This window comes from Nyctereutes procyonoides, unplaced genomic scaffold (assembly GCF_905146905.1).
Source record: "Nyctereutes procyonoides isolate TBG_1078 unplaced genomic scaffold, NYPRO_anot_genome, whole genome shotgun sequence".
Lineage (NCBI taxonomy): Eukaryota > Metazoa > Chordata > Mammalia > Carnivora > Canidae > Nyctereutes > Nyctereutes procyonoides.
Window position 1 is genome coordinate 5,567,422 of NW_026575133.1, and position 19,085 is coordinate 5,586,506.

General features: G+C 49.3%; 2 protein-coding genes across 2 annotated transcripts in view; one reads left to right on the top strand and one right to left on the bottom strand.

Moving 5' to 3' along the window:
* The window catches only part of PKD2L1 (polycystin 2 like 1, transient receptor potential cation channel), a 105,366-nt gene that overhangs the window by 51,554 nt on the left and 34,727 nt on the right, over nucleotides 1-19,085 (bottom strand). The window lies entirely within an intron of this gene.
* SCD (stearoyl-CoA desaturase) lies at nucleotides 1,886-18,439 on the top strand. The gene is made up of 6 exons (XM_055300045.1): nucleotides 1,886-2,289; nucleotides 2,780-3,065; nucleotides 7,367-7,497; nucleotides 9,360-9,565; nucleotides 11,206-11,438; nucleotides 14,369-18,439. The coding sequence occupies exons 1-6, from the start codon at nucleotides 2,263-2,265 to the stop codon at nucleotides 14,566-14,568; spliced, it is 1,083 nt and encodes a 360-aa protein (XP_055156020.1). The 5' UTR covers nucleotides 1,886-2,262; the 3' UTR covers nucleotides 14,569-18,439.

A 19,085-nucleotide genomic window follows, 5' to 3' on the forward strand; every position in this document is an offset into this window, starting at 1 on the left:
TAGAGAAAAATTACAATAGTCTAGTTCTACATTTTGTCTTGGCAGCCCCCCCCCCCTTTTTTTCCCATGGCAGAAAAAGAATGATCTAGCTCCTGGCCTAAGTAATAATGCCAGTAGAGGTCCAGGGTCTGGATGAAACAGGGTCACATATACTTAGGCAGTTAAGGAGAAGGAAAGCTGGTCTCCACGGTAGAGCCACTTTCATGCACATTTAAGCGTACGGCCCTAAAGAAACTCTGGATCTTCTCCCTTGAAGAGTAACCCTGTGGTTGTAGAGGAATTAAGTAAATAGACATTGCAGACCAAGCCTGAAGAGGAGCAGCGTGTGCACAGAATGCTCTTCTACACGCCCAGCACTTCTGAGCCATGACAAGACCAGCTGTCCATCACTGAAGCATCTGGTCTCATTCAAAACTTTTGCACTGGCCAGGGAGCCAGGACTGGAATGCAGGTGCTAGGGACTGGCTAGGGAGCTGGCCTGACCGTGAGACCAGTGGCCAACAGTCTTCCTCCCAGGCAATCCCAGGTGCCTGGAATGTTCCTGAGAAGCCAATCTTTGGTACAGAACTCCTTATTTTCCCCTCTTCTCAGAGGAGGGATCCTGGGAGAGTATTTGGGGAGGCCTGCGTGTGGAAGGAGGCTGGGAGAATGCATGCCCTGCCTGGTGCAGAGCTTACTCTCATTCATGGTAGGGCACCCACAGGCCCGGAAAGGGGGGGGGCGGTGTCGTCATGAGGGACGCGTCGGTGAGGTCGGGCCATCTCAGGGACCCAGGATTCTGGGAAGGGACCTAGCATCACACACGGGGGAGGGGGAGGAGCTCAGCTCCTGGCTGCTGTGACCAGGGGCAAGTCACTTAATGGCTCCCTCTCTCCCCTTCCTCGCCCTTAGAAGGTTGGAGCAGACAACCCACCTCACGGCTCGCAGTAAGGGTCACGTTAAAGGGTCCCTGTGAGCTGGCTCGTGGTAAGAGTGCAGTACCTGTTGGTTATTTGCGCTGCACGCAGCGGTCCTCTGGCCTGCGTCTGGGAACCCACGTGCCTGCTCTTCCTGCCTCTCTCCTTGGAGGCGACCCCCAAGGGGCAACCCGGCAACCTGAGGAGCTCCCCAAACGTCCCGCGCACGCACGTCCCAGCCGCCAGGGCACAGGGACGATTCCCCCTCCCGCCGCGCGGGGCCCGGTGGGGCCTGTCCCCTGCCGGGCGCGCCCAGGGGCAGACCGCCGTGCGCGCGTGCAGGTCCGCACACGCGCGCACACACGTGGACCTGCGTGGACCTGCGTGCGTGTGCGGGCCGCCCGCCCGCCCCGGGACCCGCGAGCTCCGAGGGCTCGGCCGCGCGGCGGGGCGGGCGGCGGAGCGGGGCCATTGTTCCGCAGCGGCCCCGGGCCCGCGCCGCCGGGGACCCCGCCGACCCCCGGCACGAAGCCCGTCTGCCCTCCCGCGGCTCTGGGGGCCGGAAGGCGGCGCCCGGGCGCGTAGCCGTGGGCCCCGGGGCTGCCCCGCGTTGCCGAGGAGACTCCGCAGCCCACCGGCGGCCGAGCGCGGCGGCCAGGCCCGGCCGGGGCCCCCCGCCCCCCCGCCCCCCGGCCCGGCCCTCGCCCGCGCGCGCAGGGACAGCTCCCGAGCGCCCCGAGGCCGCGGGATGCCGGGCACAGGCCCAGCGGCCGGTGGAAGCGGAGCGGAGACGGAGAAAGAGAGGGGAGGGGGAGCGAGCAGCTCGCGGCTGAGGGAACAGCAGATTGCGCCGAGCCAATGGCAAGGGCTGGACGAGGTGGCACCAAATTCCCTTCGGCCAATGAGGCGCCAGATTCTACCGGAGCGCATTAGCATTTCCCCAGGGGCAGGGGCTGGGGCCGCGGCCGCGGAGCCGCGGGGTGTCTGCAGCATCCTGTTTTCGCGTCCGCAGCCCGCCGCACGCCTCGGCTCTGTCTCCTCCCCTCTCCCGCCCAGGCTGGTCTCCCACGGCGAGCAACTCCGCGCACTTTGCCCCTTGTTGGCAGCGAATAAAAGGGGTCTGAGGAAATAGGGGACTCGGTCACCCACTGCCAGCTCTAGCCTTTAAATCCGCTGCCCGGGTAGATCCGGGCACAGCAGATCGGATCCCGACACCGAGCCGGCACGCGCGGCGCAGGGAAGGTTCCGAGAGCGCAAAAGCGGGCTCGGGAACCGGGAACCGAAGTCTACTCCGCGTGCGGGCTGTCCCGGACTCCGCTCTGCAGTCTCAGGCGCGGGAAGGTGATCCCAGCCTCGGAGAGCCCAGATGCCGGCCCACTTGCTGCAGGAGGAGGTGAGCTCCAAGCAGTTCCCCGCAGACCGCGGCTCGCGGGCGCTGGGGCCGAGAGCGTTGCGACCTCGGACTGTTAGCCATCTTTTGCGAGTTGTACTGCCTTCAGTTGGTTGGGAGTGTGCATTGTAATTTGAGCACTTGATTCCTCAACTTTTGTTTCTTAAGCTTTAAAGAAAAACCTGGTCGTACTTTTATGTCCGTGTGCATGCGGGATTTCCTTTGTGTGTTTTTAGGAGTGTATTTTACTCTTCCTTGCTATACTGCGCCTTCACCTTGAGGTTCCACCACCCTTCGCAACCTACCCGCATAGTTCCCGGGGACTTCCCTCCCTTCCAGGAGAGATATAGACCCGGCTCTCGGTTAAGGAGGGCTTGGGGGGCAGGGTCTGTGTCCACAGGCCACCCTTCCCCCAGCTTGATTAGAGAGTGAATTGGCAGGGACTGCTGCACGTGTCCTCCCCTTTCCTGACTCTGCTTCGTCTCCCCTCCAGATCTCTAGCTCCTACACAACCACCACCACCATCACAGCGCCTCCCTCCAGGATCCTGCAGAATGGAGGAGGCAAGTTGGAGAAGCCTTCCCTATACTTGGAAGAAGACATCCGCCCTGAAATCAAAGATGACATCTACGACCCAACCTACAAGGATCCCGAGGGCAGACCAAAGCCCAAGGTTGAGTATGTTTGGAGAAACATCATCCTTATGTCTCTGCTGCACGTGGGAGCCCTGTATGGGATCACACTGATTCCCACCTGCAAGACGTACACCTGGCTCTGGGGTAAGAGATTCCCTTGTGCTTCTTTTTTTTTTTATTTTTATTTTTTTTTTAAGATTTTATTTATTCATGAGAGACACAGAGAAAGGCAGAGACACAGGCAGAGGGAGAAGCAGGCTCCATGCAGAGAGCCTGATGTGGGACTCAATCCTGGGACTCCAGGATCATGCCCTGGGCCCAAGGCATCGCTAAACCACTGAGCCACCTGGCCTGCCCTCCCGTGTGCTTCTGACCCAGCCCCGGGGGTACTCCCTACTTCTTTAATAGGGTGGGATCTTACACGGAGCAGAGGCAACAGCCTGTCCTGGCCCAGGGTTTCCCAGTCATGTCTTTTGGTGACCTGACAATGCTGGACTGGGAATAGAGCCTGAAGGGGGTGGGGGGAAGAATGGAGATGCAGGAATGACAATTCTGGGGTCCTTCAGTATGGATGTTGGGGAGGGAGCCCTGAGACCATGTGCTGCAGGCCTTGAAGTGAGTAGACCTGTGCCAGAGTCAGCTTTCCCTGAAAGAGCATTTCTGTTTCAAATCATTTGCTTGGCCGTCTGTCCCAGCCCTGCCAGCCACAAAAGAATCGAGGCCAGACCTGGGAGGCAAGGGAACGGGGTGGGGTGAGGGGGCTAGAGCAGCAGCCTTAGGGAGAATATACTGAGCACAGTCAGAGCATAGCGCCACAAACTGCTCAGGGAAAGAGTTAGTAGAAGAGGGAGGAACAGAGAAGGGGTTATCCACAAAATTATTTTGCCCTGGCCCTTGGCCCAGCCGGCTCCTTTGTTAAACAGACAGACGAGAAAGGCTCCTGTATAACCCAGGTTACACAGATGTGTTGCTCTGTGACTCCATTAAGTCTCCAGGGAACTAGACATGCCAACGAATGAGAATGTTCCGAGACTAAAATGAGCTGGAGGAAATAGTTCATATTCTCATCTAGCCTGCTCCAGCCCCTCTCTCCTAATGTCCTGAAGTCTTCCCCCTTGCCAGGGACCACCAGGCCAGGCCAGAGGAGAGAGCCCTGAGCAGCCCTAGCCTCCAGGCTGCTGCAGTAAGGGAGACAGTTCCCGGTTTGTCCCTGACCTGCCCTTAGCTCAGCTCTTTCAGGGATCCATGGGTGTGGGCTGATGGCAGAGCCCTGCCCCCTGGATACACACATGTGCTTTGCAGGCATTTTCATCTGTGCCACCAAATGCCTGACTTGGGAAGGGGGAAAAGGAGGGCATGGAGCTCCAGCATCCTGGGGGGGCGGCGGCTCCACGTTGCCACTTTCTGAGGATAGTGAGCCAGAATTCCCCTTCAAAAAACAACTTTAGGGTTTCCAGAGCAGCTTTGGGTATGGGGTGCTTGCCGACAGCTGCACTCCTGGAGAATAGTTGTGTCGAAAGGCTGGTAGGCCAAGCGTTAGCTGATTCCCGCACGACCTCTTTGTTTTTGTTTTGTTTTTAAGATTTTATTTATTTATTCATGAGAGACATAGAGAGAGGCAGAGAGACAGGCAGAAGGAGAAGCAGGCTCCATGCAAGAGCCTGATGTGGTACTCGATCCTGGAATTCCAGGATCACAACCTGAGCCAAATGCTCAGCCGCTTGAGCCACCCAGGTGACCTCTTTGACCTAAGGTGGTAGGATCTGGTCACTGGAGCCTTGTCTTGGAAAATCTTCTCGATGCCACAGACAGAGAAATGCAACTGGGTAGATCCTGTCTCTTTGGGATCTCAATTTTTCCAGGTACAAACTGGGACAGTGGTAGTACCTTCTTAGGATTGGGAAAATAGTTCTCCTGAGGTTACATGTGTGTCATTGCCAAGATTGGCCAGGCCCAGGAAGAGCTCTTATACGTGGGAGGGGAGGGAGATATGTGTTCTCCACCCCCTCTGAGAAGCCAGCAGAACTTTAGCTGTAGCAGGAGAGGTGGGAGAGGTCTCAGAGCAGGGATAAGGATCCCCCAAGGAGACTGGATTCCGCTCTCCACCCCTTTTGTCACCCACAAGCCCCTTCCAGCCTCAGGACACCCTGTAGGCGTTGTTAAGCCCAGAGTTTGGCCAGACTGCCACCCATAGTTCCTCACCCTTTGCTGCTGGTGGAGGGGGCAGAGTACGAACCCCAAACCCAGGCTTCGCCTACTACCTTTTTGGTGCTATGCCCATAGGTGTGTACCATGCTTTTGGACAGAGAAACATAGCACATGGGAACTGGATGGTGACTTTTTTTTCCTGGCCGTGGGCCACATGGTGGATGACTTAGTTGACCGAAGAACCAGCTGGATAAAGGGAAATCAGAACTTCTCCATCTTAAGGAACAAGTGGGATGGTGGGATGGAAGAGGGTCAGAGGTCCACCTTCAGAGTTTAGTAGTTTGGCCTCACCTCTTCTTGTTTTATCCCTAAGGAGAGTGTTACATTAGCAACTGGTTGTGATTCCAGTATTTCTCATGACCATGAGCAATTTTGAGGGCCTCTCAGAAGAGCCCTTGGGGGGGGGGGCGCTGAAGAGAGATCTCTGGCAACACTGAGGGTCAATGGGTAAAACTTCTTAAGTCTCTTTCTTAGAGCCAAAACTATGAGACTTTATTTAGGCTGACAATTTGGACATTAAAAGAGATGTTGCTCTCCAGCTGACTTGAGGTCTTCTGTTAAATAGGGTTTGAGATACTGATAGAAAAAGGCACCAGAGTATATGGGCTCTTTTCCCAATGCCCCTGTTAATACGAGGATCTTATGTGCTTTCTGAGTCAACTTGCCAGGGCCCTCTGTGGCATGAAACAACCCCAGTAGCTTCCTTGGTTCTGAGCTAGGTGCTTTTGCTTCAAGCCCAAAGCTATTTTTCTTCCTCCTTGGTGATTGGTGGCCTGTGGCTCAACTGTCATTTTTCCAAGTGTGGATACAGGTAGATACTATATCTGGAAAGAAGTCACCACATGGCTTAAGGTCAGCAAATCACCTGAGGCCCTAATCCAAGCTCAGAGGGAACATGTGTAGAACTTCCACAGGGACAAACTCTGGCTCCATTGGCTCTCTTCTGGATCCTGTAGGAGGAATAGGGGAGTGTGGAGGAAATAGGGTTCAGGGGTGGGAGGAGTGGGAGGGGCGGGAGGAGGGGTTGGTTGTTTAGGAAACTAGTATCTATGGCTGGAGAAGAACACAGAACAATTTGTTACAATGTGCAGTGTCTCCAACTGCAACTAAGTTCTGTGGCCACTGAGGATCCATTGTTTCTAGCTGCTTCCCTAGGAATGAAACATTGTCAACAGTTACAGCTCCACCAAGGCCTCAGCCCCTGCCTGCTAGAGCCAGCAGAGCAAGATGGGTGTACCCAGAAACCCACTTCCCAGTTAGAGTACATGATCTAGAGATTATATCCTTCAGACTTCCAGGAAGGTGAGGCAGGACAGTGTTGGGGTGTTCTACCGAAAATGTAAGAGAATATCCCACCACTACCTAGAATTAGCCTTGCCAGAGGGAGTATAGGCTGACCAAGGCATGTGGCAAAGGAGAGACATGGGAACCATGTGCGGATCTTGGGGAGGTGGTTGGGATAGTTAGAACACAAAGTGTTTATTGACAGAAAACTTGGTTTCAAACCATGGCTCCATTTCTTACTAGCCACGTGACCACAGATAAACACTTCAACCGCTTGGCATGTATTTCTTAACTGCAAAGTAAAGACGCTAAACCCCATTCAAGGTATCCCGCGATCAGAGAAGACAGAACAGAATCCTTGACAAAGCTTAAGATACCACACAGATACAACTTATGTACAGGGCAGATTTCCCCCCCCACGTGGGCCATACTGCCTGCTAAAATATTTAAATACTTTCAGACTAGTTGGTAAATAGCCATTGTTCAGAAGCCTGTGAGTGTCCCGAAGAGCCCAGGGTCCCTTGAATTGGCCAGTGCTCAGACCGGACTAGCTTTCAAATCTTTTAATACTACCTGTGCTGCTGGGTACTAAGCTTTTCAAGAGTGGTCTATGGTCCTTAAAACTTTGGAAGAGGTTCGCTGAAGGTCAGAGGAGACAGGACCTGGGATGAGGTCCCTCACGACGGAGAATGACAAGTCGCTGGGTGAAAAACGCCCTCTTCTCTGTTCGGCCTTTCTGAAGTGCCTGTTACTCAGCTAATTCCAGAGGGTGGGAGGTGATGGTATTTTTTAGGTGGTAGAAGCAAAGGGATGGAGGAGACCAAGACATCTCTGGAGTTCAGGGTGAAAGCAAGCCTCACTCAGAACCAAAAGAACACACAGACTTGGACAGGAAAGTATCACGTGAACGCCTTCCCATATGAGTAACTACCGGCACTGACTTCTCCTGGCAGCGTTCTCCTACTATCTGATCAGCGCTGTGGGCATCACAGCAGGGGCTCATCGGCTGTGGAGTCACCGCACCTACAAAGCTCGGCTGCCCCTGAGGCTTTTCCTGATCATTGCCAACACGATGGCATTCCAGGTGAGAAGCTGGCTCTGCCCAGCACTTCTCTCTCTGCTCTTCTGATGCTTCAGGGGTGGGATGGAGAAAGAAGCTCAGCATCTGGAGGGGAGCCACAGTGGGCAGCATTTCACATTTCTCCCCCCTTACTGTCACGTCAAGTACAGGCCCAGGCCCTAAGTCCACTCTGGAAGGGGGCAGTAGGAGATACATAGGCAATAGTGTTGATGTCACGGGATGAGTTTTGATCCTAACATCCCTCTGTTATCTCACAGTCTTGGCCGTTGTGGTCCTTTATCATCATGGGCCACGGTACCTAAGCCAGGAACTGACCCTGGTTTCCTGGGCAGACACGGGACACTAAGTTCACTATTTTAGGTGAAAAGCTTAGTTAGGATTCCCCCACAGTGGGATTGAAGTTGATGTTTCATAGACTCTTGAACTCTGTGTTCTCAGATATCAGAGCAAATGATATAGCCCTATAGCACTATGTGCCTGAGTATTCTAAGCCCTTGACATAAACTACCTCATTAGATCCTCACAACAGGGACACCTGGGTGGCTCAGTGGTTGAGCGTCTGCCTTCGGCCCAGGGCGTGATCCTAGAGTCCCAGGATCGAGTTCCACATTGGGCTCCCTGCATGGAGCCTGCTTCTCCCTCTGCCTGTGTCTCTGCCTCTCTCTATCTCTGTGTCTCTCATGAATAAATAAATAAAATCTTAAAAAAAAAAAAAAAGATCCTCACAACAATCTTAGAAGGTAGGTACTATTACCCCCATTTTACAGATGAGGAAATTGTGTCACTGAGAAGTTAGGTAGACCAACATTATGGTCCTGTTTCAGGCTGCCAGGCTGGCTAAGTCAAGTATTGAGGTTTTTTGTTTTTTGTTTTGTTGTTGTTGTTGTTGTTGTTGTTTAAATTACTTAATTAATTTGAGAGAGACAGATAGCAAGAGAGAGCAGGAGTGGGGAAGGGGGAGAGGGAGAAGCAGGCTTCCTGCTGAGCAGGGAGCCCGATGCAGGGCTCCATCACAGGACCCTGGAATCATGACCTGAGCCGAAGACAGACACTTAACAGACTGAGCCACCCAGGCGCCCCATGTATTGAGGTTTGTTGAGGCAGAAAGTTTATAGCGGAGAGAATGCCGAGAATTGGGAGAATGGAACTCCTAGTTGTTAAGGGCTAGCAATGGACAAAAGATGGCCTGTGGTGTGGGGCTTAGCTGGGAGCAAAAGGAAAAAGAAACCAAGTTGATCCCTTTCTTCATGGCAGTGTCCCAGGTACTTGCCACAGTCACATAATCCTCTCTGTCACAGCACTTCATACCTTGAGGGCTCTTGATGTTGTCTTTATGTGGGGAAAAGGAAGAGATTGAGCACATTCTTCAAGGGATGAAAAGAACCCTAGAGGAGCCCAGAGGTCTTTTGGAAATGTGGTCAAGATCAGGATTTCTATACCTGGCCATGATCTATATGCAAGGCATCAGAATGGAGTTCCCTGCAGCTTTACCCATCAACCAGAACCTGGGATGCAAGGCTGCCTGCCTCATGTTCTCCATGCCCAGGGTTTGGCACCCCAGGGTATGGACCTTTCCAACGTTTTTTCTTGAAGAATTGCAGCGTGCTTTTCTAATGAACCTGAGCTCTGTATGATCTGCCTCGATTCTGTCTACCATATAACCTTCAAGAAACTAATCCTATTCGTGTGGCCCTGGGACTTTAAATTGCTTTTCCACTTAAGCTTCAGTAGCAAGTTGGGGGGATAGAGGGAGTATTTTGTGAGTTAGGCTGTGAGCCATGGGCCCTTAGAGTTGCCTGTCCATTGGAATTCCCCTAAGAGAGTACCTCTTCCCTGGCCTTCATTCATTTTCTCTGTCCCTCCAGAATGACGTGTATGAATGGGCCCGAGATCACCGTGCCCACCACAAGTTTTCAGAAACAGATGCTGATCCTCACAATTCCCAGCGTGGCTTTTTCTTCTCTCATGTGGGTTGGCTGCTTGTACGCAAACACCCAGCCGTCAAAGAGAAGGGTGGTTTGCTAGACTTGTCTGACCTAAAAGCTGAGAAGCTGGTGATGTTCCAGAGAAGGTGAGTGAAGCGATAATGGAGCTGGGCATCTAAGTGTTTGGGGAACCCCCTTTTTTCTCCTAGAGCTTATAAACCTAAGCTGAGGAATTTACTGGGTTTGTACGTTCCAAATTAAGTTTAAAAGCCTAACATTTAGGGGATCCCTGGGTGGCGCAGCAGTTTGGCGCCTGCCTTTGGCCCAGGGCGCGATCCTGGAGACCCGGGATCGAATCCCACATCGGGCTCCCGGTGCATGGAGCCTGCTTCTCCCTCTGCCTGTGTCTCTGCCTCTCTCTCTCTCTCTCTCTGTGACTATCATAAATAAAAAAAAAAAAAGCCTAACATTTAGTAGCCAACATGCCCATGGTTATGGACTATTGTTCTTTCTTTCTCTCAGAGCTCTCTGAATTAAACCGATTTAAATCCAACAAATACTTATTGACTTAGGGACAGTCGCAGATACAAAGATGATTGTGTCACAGTCCTTACCTTCAAGGAGCCTGTAGCCTATTGGGAAGCAGAGGGAAAACTAAGGACCTGAATAACTATGACACGTGGCAACATATTTTCTATGCCAACGAGAGGCACAAAGTAAAGAGATTATGTGGTGAGGGAACATTGGGGAAGGGTTTATGAAGAAGGTAGCTTTGGAATCCACTGATGGATAGAGATTCTCACAGGTGTGTATGGGGAGGGAACATACAAACATAACAGAATGAGCATGAAAGCATGTTCCAACAATAAAGGCCTTTTGCTTGAAGCATAGGGTGTGGTCGAAGTAAGGCCAGAAAGAGGTTGATGCTATTCCTATAGAGGTTTAAAAGCAGATTTAGGTTTTAATTCAATAGGCAACAGGAAACCATTACAAGTTTTTTGAGCAGGAAGGTGTGCTTTAGAAAGGTCACTCTCGGGATGGTTGAGAGAAATGGAGCCAAAGAGGTGAGAAGCAGGGCCACAAGGTATATAGGAGCTAACGGGGATTTGTGCTTGGGAAGCAGCAGCAGGAATGGAAAGTTTGATGCAGGGAATACTAATGATATGAGTATAAGACTTGGCTGTTGAAGAAAAGCAGGAAATCCGTTCCCTAGGAATGTCAATGGCACAGTCTACATTTGAGACAGTGAAGAATGGTGTAGGGCCTCCAGAGGGTCTGCGCGCATCAAGGACACTCTGTGCCTCTCTGAGGAAGGAGAAGAACGATTTTGGGGTGGCTGGCGGAACATGGAGGCAAGGCACAAAACCTAGACTGCAAAAAACATGAACGGGAAAGAGAAAGGAACCTAAAGGCAGAATGGAAAAAAAGCCTGCGAAGGAGGACTTGGGTTATAAGTTGATAATTTGGACCTCACCTGTTTCACCAAGGTGGTATTATGCTATAGTCAGAAAGAACAATGGATTCAGAGGCTGGAGACAAGCCTTCTAATCCTTGCTCCACCAGTTCCTACCTGTGTGATCCTAGAAAAATCAGTTAACCCCATGTTACCTCATTTTCTAAAGACTGGGACATTCTTCAAAGGTTCCCACCCCTATTCCCTCTGGCTCTGTCTCCTGCCACACTGTGCTTGAGTAGAAAGAAAGATAGCCCCACCAGTGACTGAGGAAAATCAGATGGGACTAAGAGTCCTTTCTACCCTGACACAGCGTCTGGTCTCTTGATGTAGGTACTACAAACCTGGCATCCTGTTGATGTGCTTCATCCTGCCCACCTTTGTGCCCTGGTATTTCTGGGGTGAAACTTTTCTACACAGTGTGTGCGTTGCTACTCTCCTGCGTTACGCCATTGTGCTCAATGCCACATGGCTGGTGAACAGTGCTGCCCACCTCTACGGATATCGCCCTTACGACAAGAATATTAGCCCTCGAGAGAATATCCTGGTTTCCCTGGGAGCTGCAGGTAAGTCAACAGACCACAGCAAGACCCTTTCTGGTGGTCTGCTGGTGAGGGTTTTAGGCGAGGAGCCAGAAAAACCAGATTAACCTGTTTTATGACTTCTTTCTGTTTGGTTTTCCATTACAAACCTAGGGGACAATATATAAGAAAGTTGGGCAACAGGTCTTATGTAGAAAGGAAAGGGTAAAAAACAACGGGGCATTTGATTATAGATTCCAGAACCTTTGCAAATGCTATGTATAATAAACCCCTTTGGGTGTTCCTTTTTCCAGTCCTCTCTGGGCTGGACTGCAAGTCTTGCGTGGGGCAGGGAATGCATAAATGGAACAACAGGATCATCTGGGTGGGCAGTGAGCCTAGGATCTTATATTTAAATACCCTATATAGGGGCACGTGGGTGGCACAGTCCATTAGGCATCCAGCTCTTGGGTTCAGCTAACAGTCATGTTCTCAGAGTCCTGAGACCAAAGAAGTGCTTTGATGTCATTCGTATTGGCACCACCAAGCACTTGTTTGTGGCCCTTAACTGCCACGTACCTGTCTTATCTCTTGTCCTTTCTTTTTCTCTCTCCTGCTTCTATTCTCTGCTAGGAGCACCCCCTTCCCTACAACAATGGCTTAGGGAACCACCAGTAAAGCAATTACTTTGCTCACAACTACCTGCTTCGCTGATCTAATGCTGACTCTTGATGAATTTATTTCTATCATTCCAGTTCCACTAGCCAGAGCTGAAGACAACAGGCTTTTGCCATCTGTCTCCATTCTTTTTCTGTCAGTTTTCAACTAAATATAGACCTTGACCAAGGCCTGGAATCTGTTTTCCTTAAGCAGACCCCATGGCCTTTCCTCACCAGTGATCAGTGCCAGTGGTCATCCAGGATATCTAGGCAACCTCACTGTTGCACATGTTTATGCACACCATGGCCTCACACTCACCTTCTCTCTTTAAAATCTTCCTCTAGACTTTCAACCCCAATCATCTCTACTATCTGGACTAAGGCATTTTTTTTCTCCTTTACACCTTCATGCATCTCACCTTCCCCCAATGTGCCTGTTCTTACTTTGAACCACATTTGAAATCAATCTCCTCAACTCTGTCAACCTGAGATTTTCAGAGACATGGAAGTTTCTGGAATGAGATTTGTCCTGTGCCGCCACGGGATCTAGAGCAAGCTTCCCGGACTCCAGCCTCTTTGTGAGCATCAGCACTGAGAGGCTGCCAACACCTTCCTCTCAGTTACCATTCAGCTGTGCTCCCTGTCATCTCCCTTATCACCTCCACCTTCATTCTCCTGGAGCTTGTTTCTCTACCACTCCCATCTTTTCTTCTCAAGTTCCCTGCCCCATGGTCACATGATCATTTTCTCTCTGCCAAAGCTGACCTCCCTTGAGCCTTTATTGGGCTGTATCTTGCTGCCCCAGTTGCAAAGTCTTGTCCTTCTTCCATCCGTGGACCTTCCTCTTTTTTCTCTTCTGGCTCTGTGTGTATCTGATTGTAGTTTAAATCTGATAAGTAGAGGCCTGGTTAGTGCTTCTATGGAGCCCTGGTACAAAGCCACTTATGGAAATTAGTAATCCTGTCAGTACCTTTGGCCTTGTGGTTATCCCAACCTCCTACTCAGTTCACACTGAATAATCAGGTGTCACAGAGAGAGGACATACCTTGACTTGCCCTGGATGGTGTCATTTACTCTGTAGGACGTCCTTCACTTGCTTGTTATTAATATCATTACTACTCTCCTGGGGTTCTTTGATCTTCAAAGGGTTCCCCATGCTCTTCTTTGAGCTATTCTTAATCCAGCTTTTCTCCTGGCTTTTGAAGGGTCGGTATTGTTAATTGTTGTATTGTTAATTGTTGAATATGATACAGAAAGAAGAGTCCTGCCAAGGGTTGGAGAATTCACTGTCTGTGGAGTTTCTAAAGCTTTACCTATTACTGAAATTCTCCTGAGACCAGGATTTCTTTGTTTTCCCCCAGTCCAGCAAAGTGAGCTGCTCATCTCAGAACCTCAGAGGTTAGAGGGAATCGCTAAGCCTCTTATTTCTTACTCTGTCAGAGAGATTCTGGGGTTTTTGTTGTTGTTGTTGTTGTTGTTGTTTTGTTTTTTAAGATTTCATTTATTTATTTATGAGAGAGGCAGAGACCCAAGCAGAGGGGGAAGCAGGCCCCATACAGGGAGCCCGATGTGGGACTCGATCCTGGGACTCCAGGATCATGCCCTGATCTGAAGGCAGGCGCCCAACCGCTGAGCCATCCAGGCTGAGCCATCCAGGCGTCCTGAGATTCAGTTTTATTAGCATTCTTGCCTCCCCCGCCCCCAACCAGAGTCAAAGTTCAAAGAATTAGAAGCTGGAACAGTCCATTCTGAACCAGTAGTAGCTTTCTGAGGAAATACGGGACCCTGCACTGGGCTATTTTCCTTCTGACTTTGGGTTCTTACTATCCAGTTTGGTCCATATTGTTCCCCCTTAGGTGTGGTACTAGTGCAGTGGTAAAAGATGTTCTCCTTTGCTCACCATAGTAAGGAGCATGGCAAAAGTCCTCTATTCTGGACTCTGTTCTCCCTGCCCTGACCTCAGGGTTTCAGATCAATATTTAGTGAAATCTCCAATCTGAAATCCATCCCCAGCCTTGGCAATTTCTCTGTAGTTAGCTTATCCTCTGGAAGAAAATGCCAGTCCTCCTTTGACAAAGGCTCCTAGAAAGGTTTGGTGGCCAGGTCTACTCAGTCATTTCTTAAGATGCTTCTAGGGGACCAATCTGACTCAGAGTCATAGAGATTCAGAGAGATTCATTCGTTCGTTCAACAGCAGCAAGTTTCTGCTAGGTTGGAGGCCCTCTGCTAGGTAATCAGTGTGCCAGCGTGCCGAGACTGAAAAGACTACAACCCACTGCATAGCTCCATAACTTTTATCCTTGCTTTTTGTTCCAGGGGAGGGCTTCCACAACTACCACCACTCCTTTCCCTATGACTACTCTGCCAGTGAGTACCGCTGGCACATCAACTTCACCACCTTCTTTATCGATTGCATGGCTGCCCTCGGTCTGGCTTACGACCGGAAGAAAGTATCCAAGGCTGCCATCTTGGCCAGGATTAAAAGAACTGGAGACGGAAGTTACAAGAGTGGCTGAGTTTTGGGTCCCTTGGGTTCCTTTTCCAAAAGCCAGCCAGGCAGAAGTTTAATGTTCTGTTTATTAACTACTGAATAATGCTACCAGGATGCTAAAGATGATGATGTTAACCCATTCCAGTACAGTATTCTTTTAAAATTGAAAGCCAACAACTCTGCCTTCATGATGCTAAGCTGATATTCTTATTTCTTCTCTTATCTTCTCTCTCTCCTAGTCCATTGTCCTTTTCTTTGCTTTGTTCTTATCACCTTCCTTTCTCTCCTCGCTCATTGCCTCCCAGGCAAACAGCTGGTCATTCAGTGGTGGGTGTCCAGCTTCCAAAGCCTAGACAACCTTTTCTATAATCCAAAATTAATGGTCTTGTCCCACATAACTCTTTCCTTGAGCTGTCCTGAGCTTTAGGGTGGGTGGCTCATGCTAGAGGTATGATAAAATCTTCTGGGAAGGCCCCTGTTAATGATCTTCAACTCAGGCTTTTGTGAGTTGGAGTGGAAAATAACTTTATTTGGCACAAAGCTTCTAAAGCAGGTAAACTGTCAGGGGAGAGAGCGTGCATGGTATGATTGAGAAGTAAAGATGGGGTGAGATGGGAAACAAGGCAGAAGTTCCTGCTGTGATTGGACACACAGTTGGTGCCTAGTGAGGACCTCAAGCCCCATCAGACAGCATGCCTCCTTTCTCTCCTGACTGACTAGGGAATGGACATAGAGCCTGGCAATGCTAGATTACAAAAGCAAATCTCAATGTCCCAATGTAGTTTAGGTTGGGGATAAAGAAGAAGCATTTAGTTTGTAGTCAAAGTGGTCTTTGCTGGGGAAGGATTTTTTTTTTAAATAACAGGAAGATTTCTTATTCCATATTACAAGAAATCTTGAGGTTGGTTGTTTCCAGAATTGGTGAATCTAGCAGATCATGGAATCATCAAAGTTCTTTCATCTTTCTGCTCTGCCATCTTCGGGACATTGGTCAGCTCCATCATAGTAATAACGTGGCTGAAGCATTTCCAGACATCCAAAAAGGGAACTTGTTTGTGGCATAGTGGTAAGCATAACTGTCTTCCAAAAAAAGAAGGATTTTAAGAAGTGGACTTGGGTCCGACATAAAAATAATATACATTCACTCTGCTTGGAACATTAAAGTAATTCACTTAGGGTATTTCTCTCTGGAGAAGAGGAGAAATTAGGTGGGTTGTCTACTTTCCTCTCACTGCTGGACAGGAGATGGAGAGTTCAGGGGAAGGGTCTGTTGGCAATTCCTAAGAGAAAACTTTATAAAAGAAGGGCTCTGAGAACACATTGCCAGGGGATTCAGAGGGTTACTAAGAAAGTCAATGGGTGTCCTGATTTGGAAGCTGGTTATACAAGCAAGTAAATGTTCAGTTCATTCATTAATTCCATTTCTCCTTGGGATGAGTAAAAACTAGAAGGCTTCTCCCCGCAGTGCTGAACCATTTCTCCCATTCCTTCTCTGCTAACTTTTCACCTAAAGTATAGGACTGCCTGGGGCGGGGGCGAGGTAGGAATCTAACTACTGTGGTTTTTGATTCCTGGCTCTACCCTTTCCGTCCATTTTCTCCTACCGGTTCTATCTCCTTCCTCCCTGATGTGTTCTTCTCTCTCTGGACAGGAAGCCTGCTTTGTATGTATTCCGAGGCAGTGATGATTATTGCTCACCAGGCAGCTCCCTCTCCTGCAGACAGAATGCTCAGGGTCACTGAACCACTGTTTCTCTTTATAAAGTTGAGTTAGCTGCCACTTTCACTTGGCCTCCAGAGTCTCTCCACCTACACCCCTGTGCGCCCCTGCCACACTGATGACTCAAGATGAGGCTGGCAAACGTTACTAGAAACATCCCTGGCTCAGGCACTCTCTCTCTCAGGAGGCACAGCCAGGCCACATGCTCGTGTTGTGCCAGTGAGCCAGCCATGGAGCAAAAAACAGTTTGTTTTTAACCTCCTCTGTCTGGATCACAACATGAGAGTATGCTAGATGCCCCTGCTTGCTCAGTAAGCCTGCCCAGCCCTAGTCCATGCTCCCAGCGGACAGTGCAATGCTTGTAGAAGTAGGAGGGAGCCAAGTCTTCACTGGGAAGCACAAGAAGCAAAGGAAAGTCCCAAAGTGCCTCATGCAAAAGGAGGCCCTGTTCCCTGGAGCCAGGGTGTATTACCCGAAGCCGAAACTTGGGATCTGAGATGCCATGAACTTTGCTGAACAGCATCTCTGTTTGGCAAACTAACCAGCATTCCCCACCACCCAGCCTAGGGCAAACGGTAGTGTAGAAGAGGTCTGAAAAAAAAGCACCAGTGTTTTGAGAACCTTGGACTACTCATGTCCCTGTACCTCAGTCATCAATGCAAAGGCCTGGCTTTACTCTATGAAAGATTGGAAATCTACAATACCAAATGTCCTGTGCATTGTTGAGGAATAGTGGAAAGAAAGAAGGCCTTTCTTCCTGTATTAATTGAATAGACAGAGGCTATAGGGGTTCCCTGGACTAAAGGCATCCTTGTCTTTTGAGCTGTTCCTCTCAGTAGAAACAAATCTAATGGAAGATCACGGCGTAGTGTAGATCTGCTGACTTGTGTACCTATCTCTTGGAGATCCCTGTTGGGTAGTTTTAATTCCACAGGTTAGCAGATGCCTGCTTTCTAATTTTGGACCAAAAACAAGCTTATCTTTCTATTCTAATCACGTCCCAGGGATCTGACCCATACCATGACCCTTCACAAGGCTGGACAAGGGCCTCAGGCTGAGGGCTCCTATGACTATGACAATGTGGAGGTGGAGAGGTGTCTACTGAGTAAGGAACACTTTCTTCAAGATTCTAAAGCTGAGTTCAATTGACACATTAATGATCCAGAAACTCAAGTCTGAATTTCTAACAGTCCTCACTTCGTGGGTATGCTGACAACTTATTTGGGTGCCTTACATCTGTTCTAATCAGTGTTGTATATGAGCCTACTTCCGCTCCCTCCTCGCTCCCCCTGTGGAGTTCCTTTGCACCTGAGACCCTACAGAAGTGGTTGGTAGAAAAGGGGGCCTGGCTGGAGAATTATCAGTATAGCTATTCACAGGATTTCCTTCTGGGCTTTTTTTTAGGGCTGTTTTTCTTAAGTGCCCACATTTGATGGAGGGTGGAAGTAATTTGAATGTATTTGATTTATAATTCTTTTTAGGTTAAAAGATGGTGTAGCATTTAAAATGGAAACTTTCTCTCCTTGGTTTGCTAGTATCCTGAGTGTATTCTCTGTAAGTATAGCTCAAATGGGTCAGTGTGAAAGGTTAACAAAAGCAAGATGTCAATGTTACGTGGGTGGTTAAGGCCAGGGCCTCCCCTACCACTGTGCCACTGACTTGCTGTGTGACCCTGGGCAAGTCACTTAACTATAATGTGCCTCAGTTTTCCTTCTGTTAAAATGGGATAATAATACTGACCTACCTCAAAGGGCAGTTTTGAGGCGTGACTAATGCTTTTTATAAAGCATTTTGGGATCCTTCAGCAGAGGAATTCTTTTAAGTCCTGAGTATTTTTATAGTAGCAGTATCCACCGTGAACTTATGTCCACCATAAACCACGTGTCCCAGATGCTATCATTAATCGATATTCTCTCTTAGAGATTGGATAAATCCATTGGATAAGTGGTGGATAACTAGCCAGACAAAATTTGAGAATGCATAAACTCATTGCCATGGAAACAATACACAGGATACCTTTTCCTTAATTGGGTGGGATTTTCCCCCTTTTATGTGGGATAGTAGTTATTTGTGACCTAAGAATAATTTTGGAATAATTTCTATTAATATCAACTCTGAAGCTTAGTTGTACTGATCTGAAATTGTGTTTGTTCATAATAAAAGTGAAGTGAATCTGATTGCACTGTGTCTCGGTGATTTTTGGCTGCGATTCAAAATTTCCTGGAACTTATCTCTATGGTCTGCCACACTGTTGATGCCCTGTTCCTGTACCTTTAAGGATAAAAAAGAAGTAGATGCTACACTAGTTGACTCATACCCCAGTAACCCGCCCTGCCCTTCCTAAGGGTAACTTTAGGTTAAACGCAGCCTTGGCAGCAGGAAACCAGGAGTCTGCTGCCATTAAGTCCAACACATTTACACCAGTTGGCACTTTGGCCCTGGGGAAATGCCAGGTGTCTGGTGTGTCACATGGTCACATGGACCCAAGACAGAGAGGAAGAGAACAGCAGGAGAGGCACTCTCTGGGAAAGCAAATCTCTGCCTTGCAATCCAGGCTGGGCAGTCCAGGTTATTCATCCAAAGAAATGTGAAGAAATGGGGGAATTAAGTGGCTTCCTGAAAATGCTGATTAACAGCAGGAAGAGAGGAAAAAACAATCCAAGGGAAGGTTTATAAATTCCCACAAAAAAGAGGGCCCCCTGATCCTAAGGTGGGAAAGCCTTTAGCCTTTACCACTTACCTGAGAATCACCAGGTAGAAAAGAGAATGTGGACATTTTACAGTTTGAAGAAGCTCCATCTTCCCAGTAGGAACTACCTTGAC

Bases quoted from the DNA above. Each gene is read 5' to 3' on its own strand.
- SCD (XM_055300045.1), top strand. From the start codon at position 2,263: ATGCCGGCCCACTTGCTGCAGGAGGAG. The intron at 2,290-2,779 runs GTGAGCTCCAAG...TCTCCCCTCCAG, and splicing joins CCCACTTGCTGCAGGAGGAG to ATCTCTAGCTCCTACACAAC. The intron at 3,066-7,366 runs GTAAGAGATTCC...TTCTCCTGGCAG, and splicing joins GACGTACACCTGGCTCTGGG to CGTTCTCCTACTATCTGATC.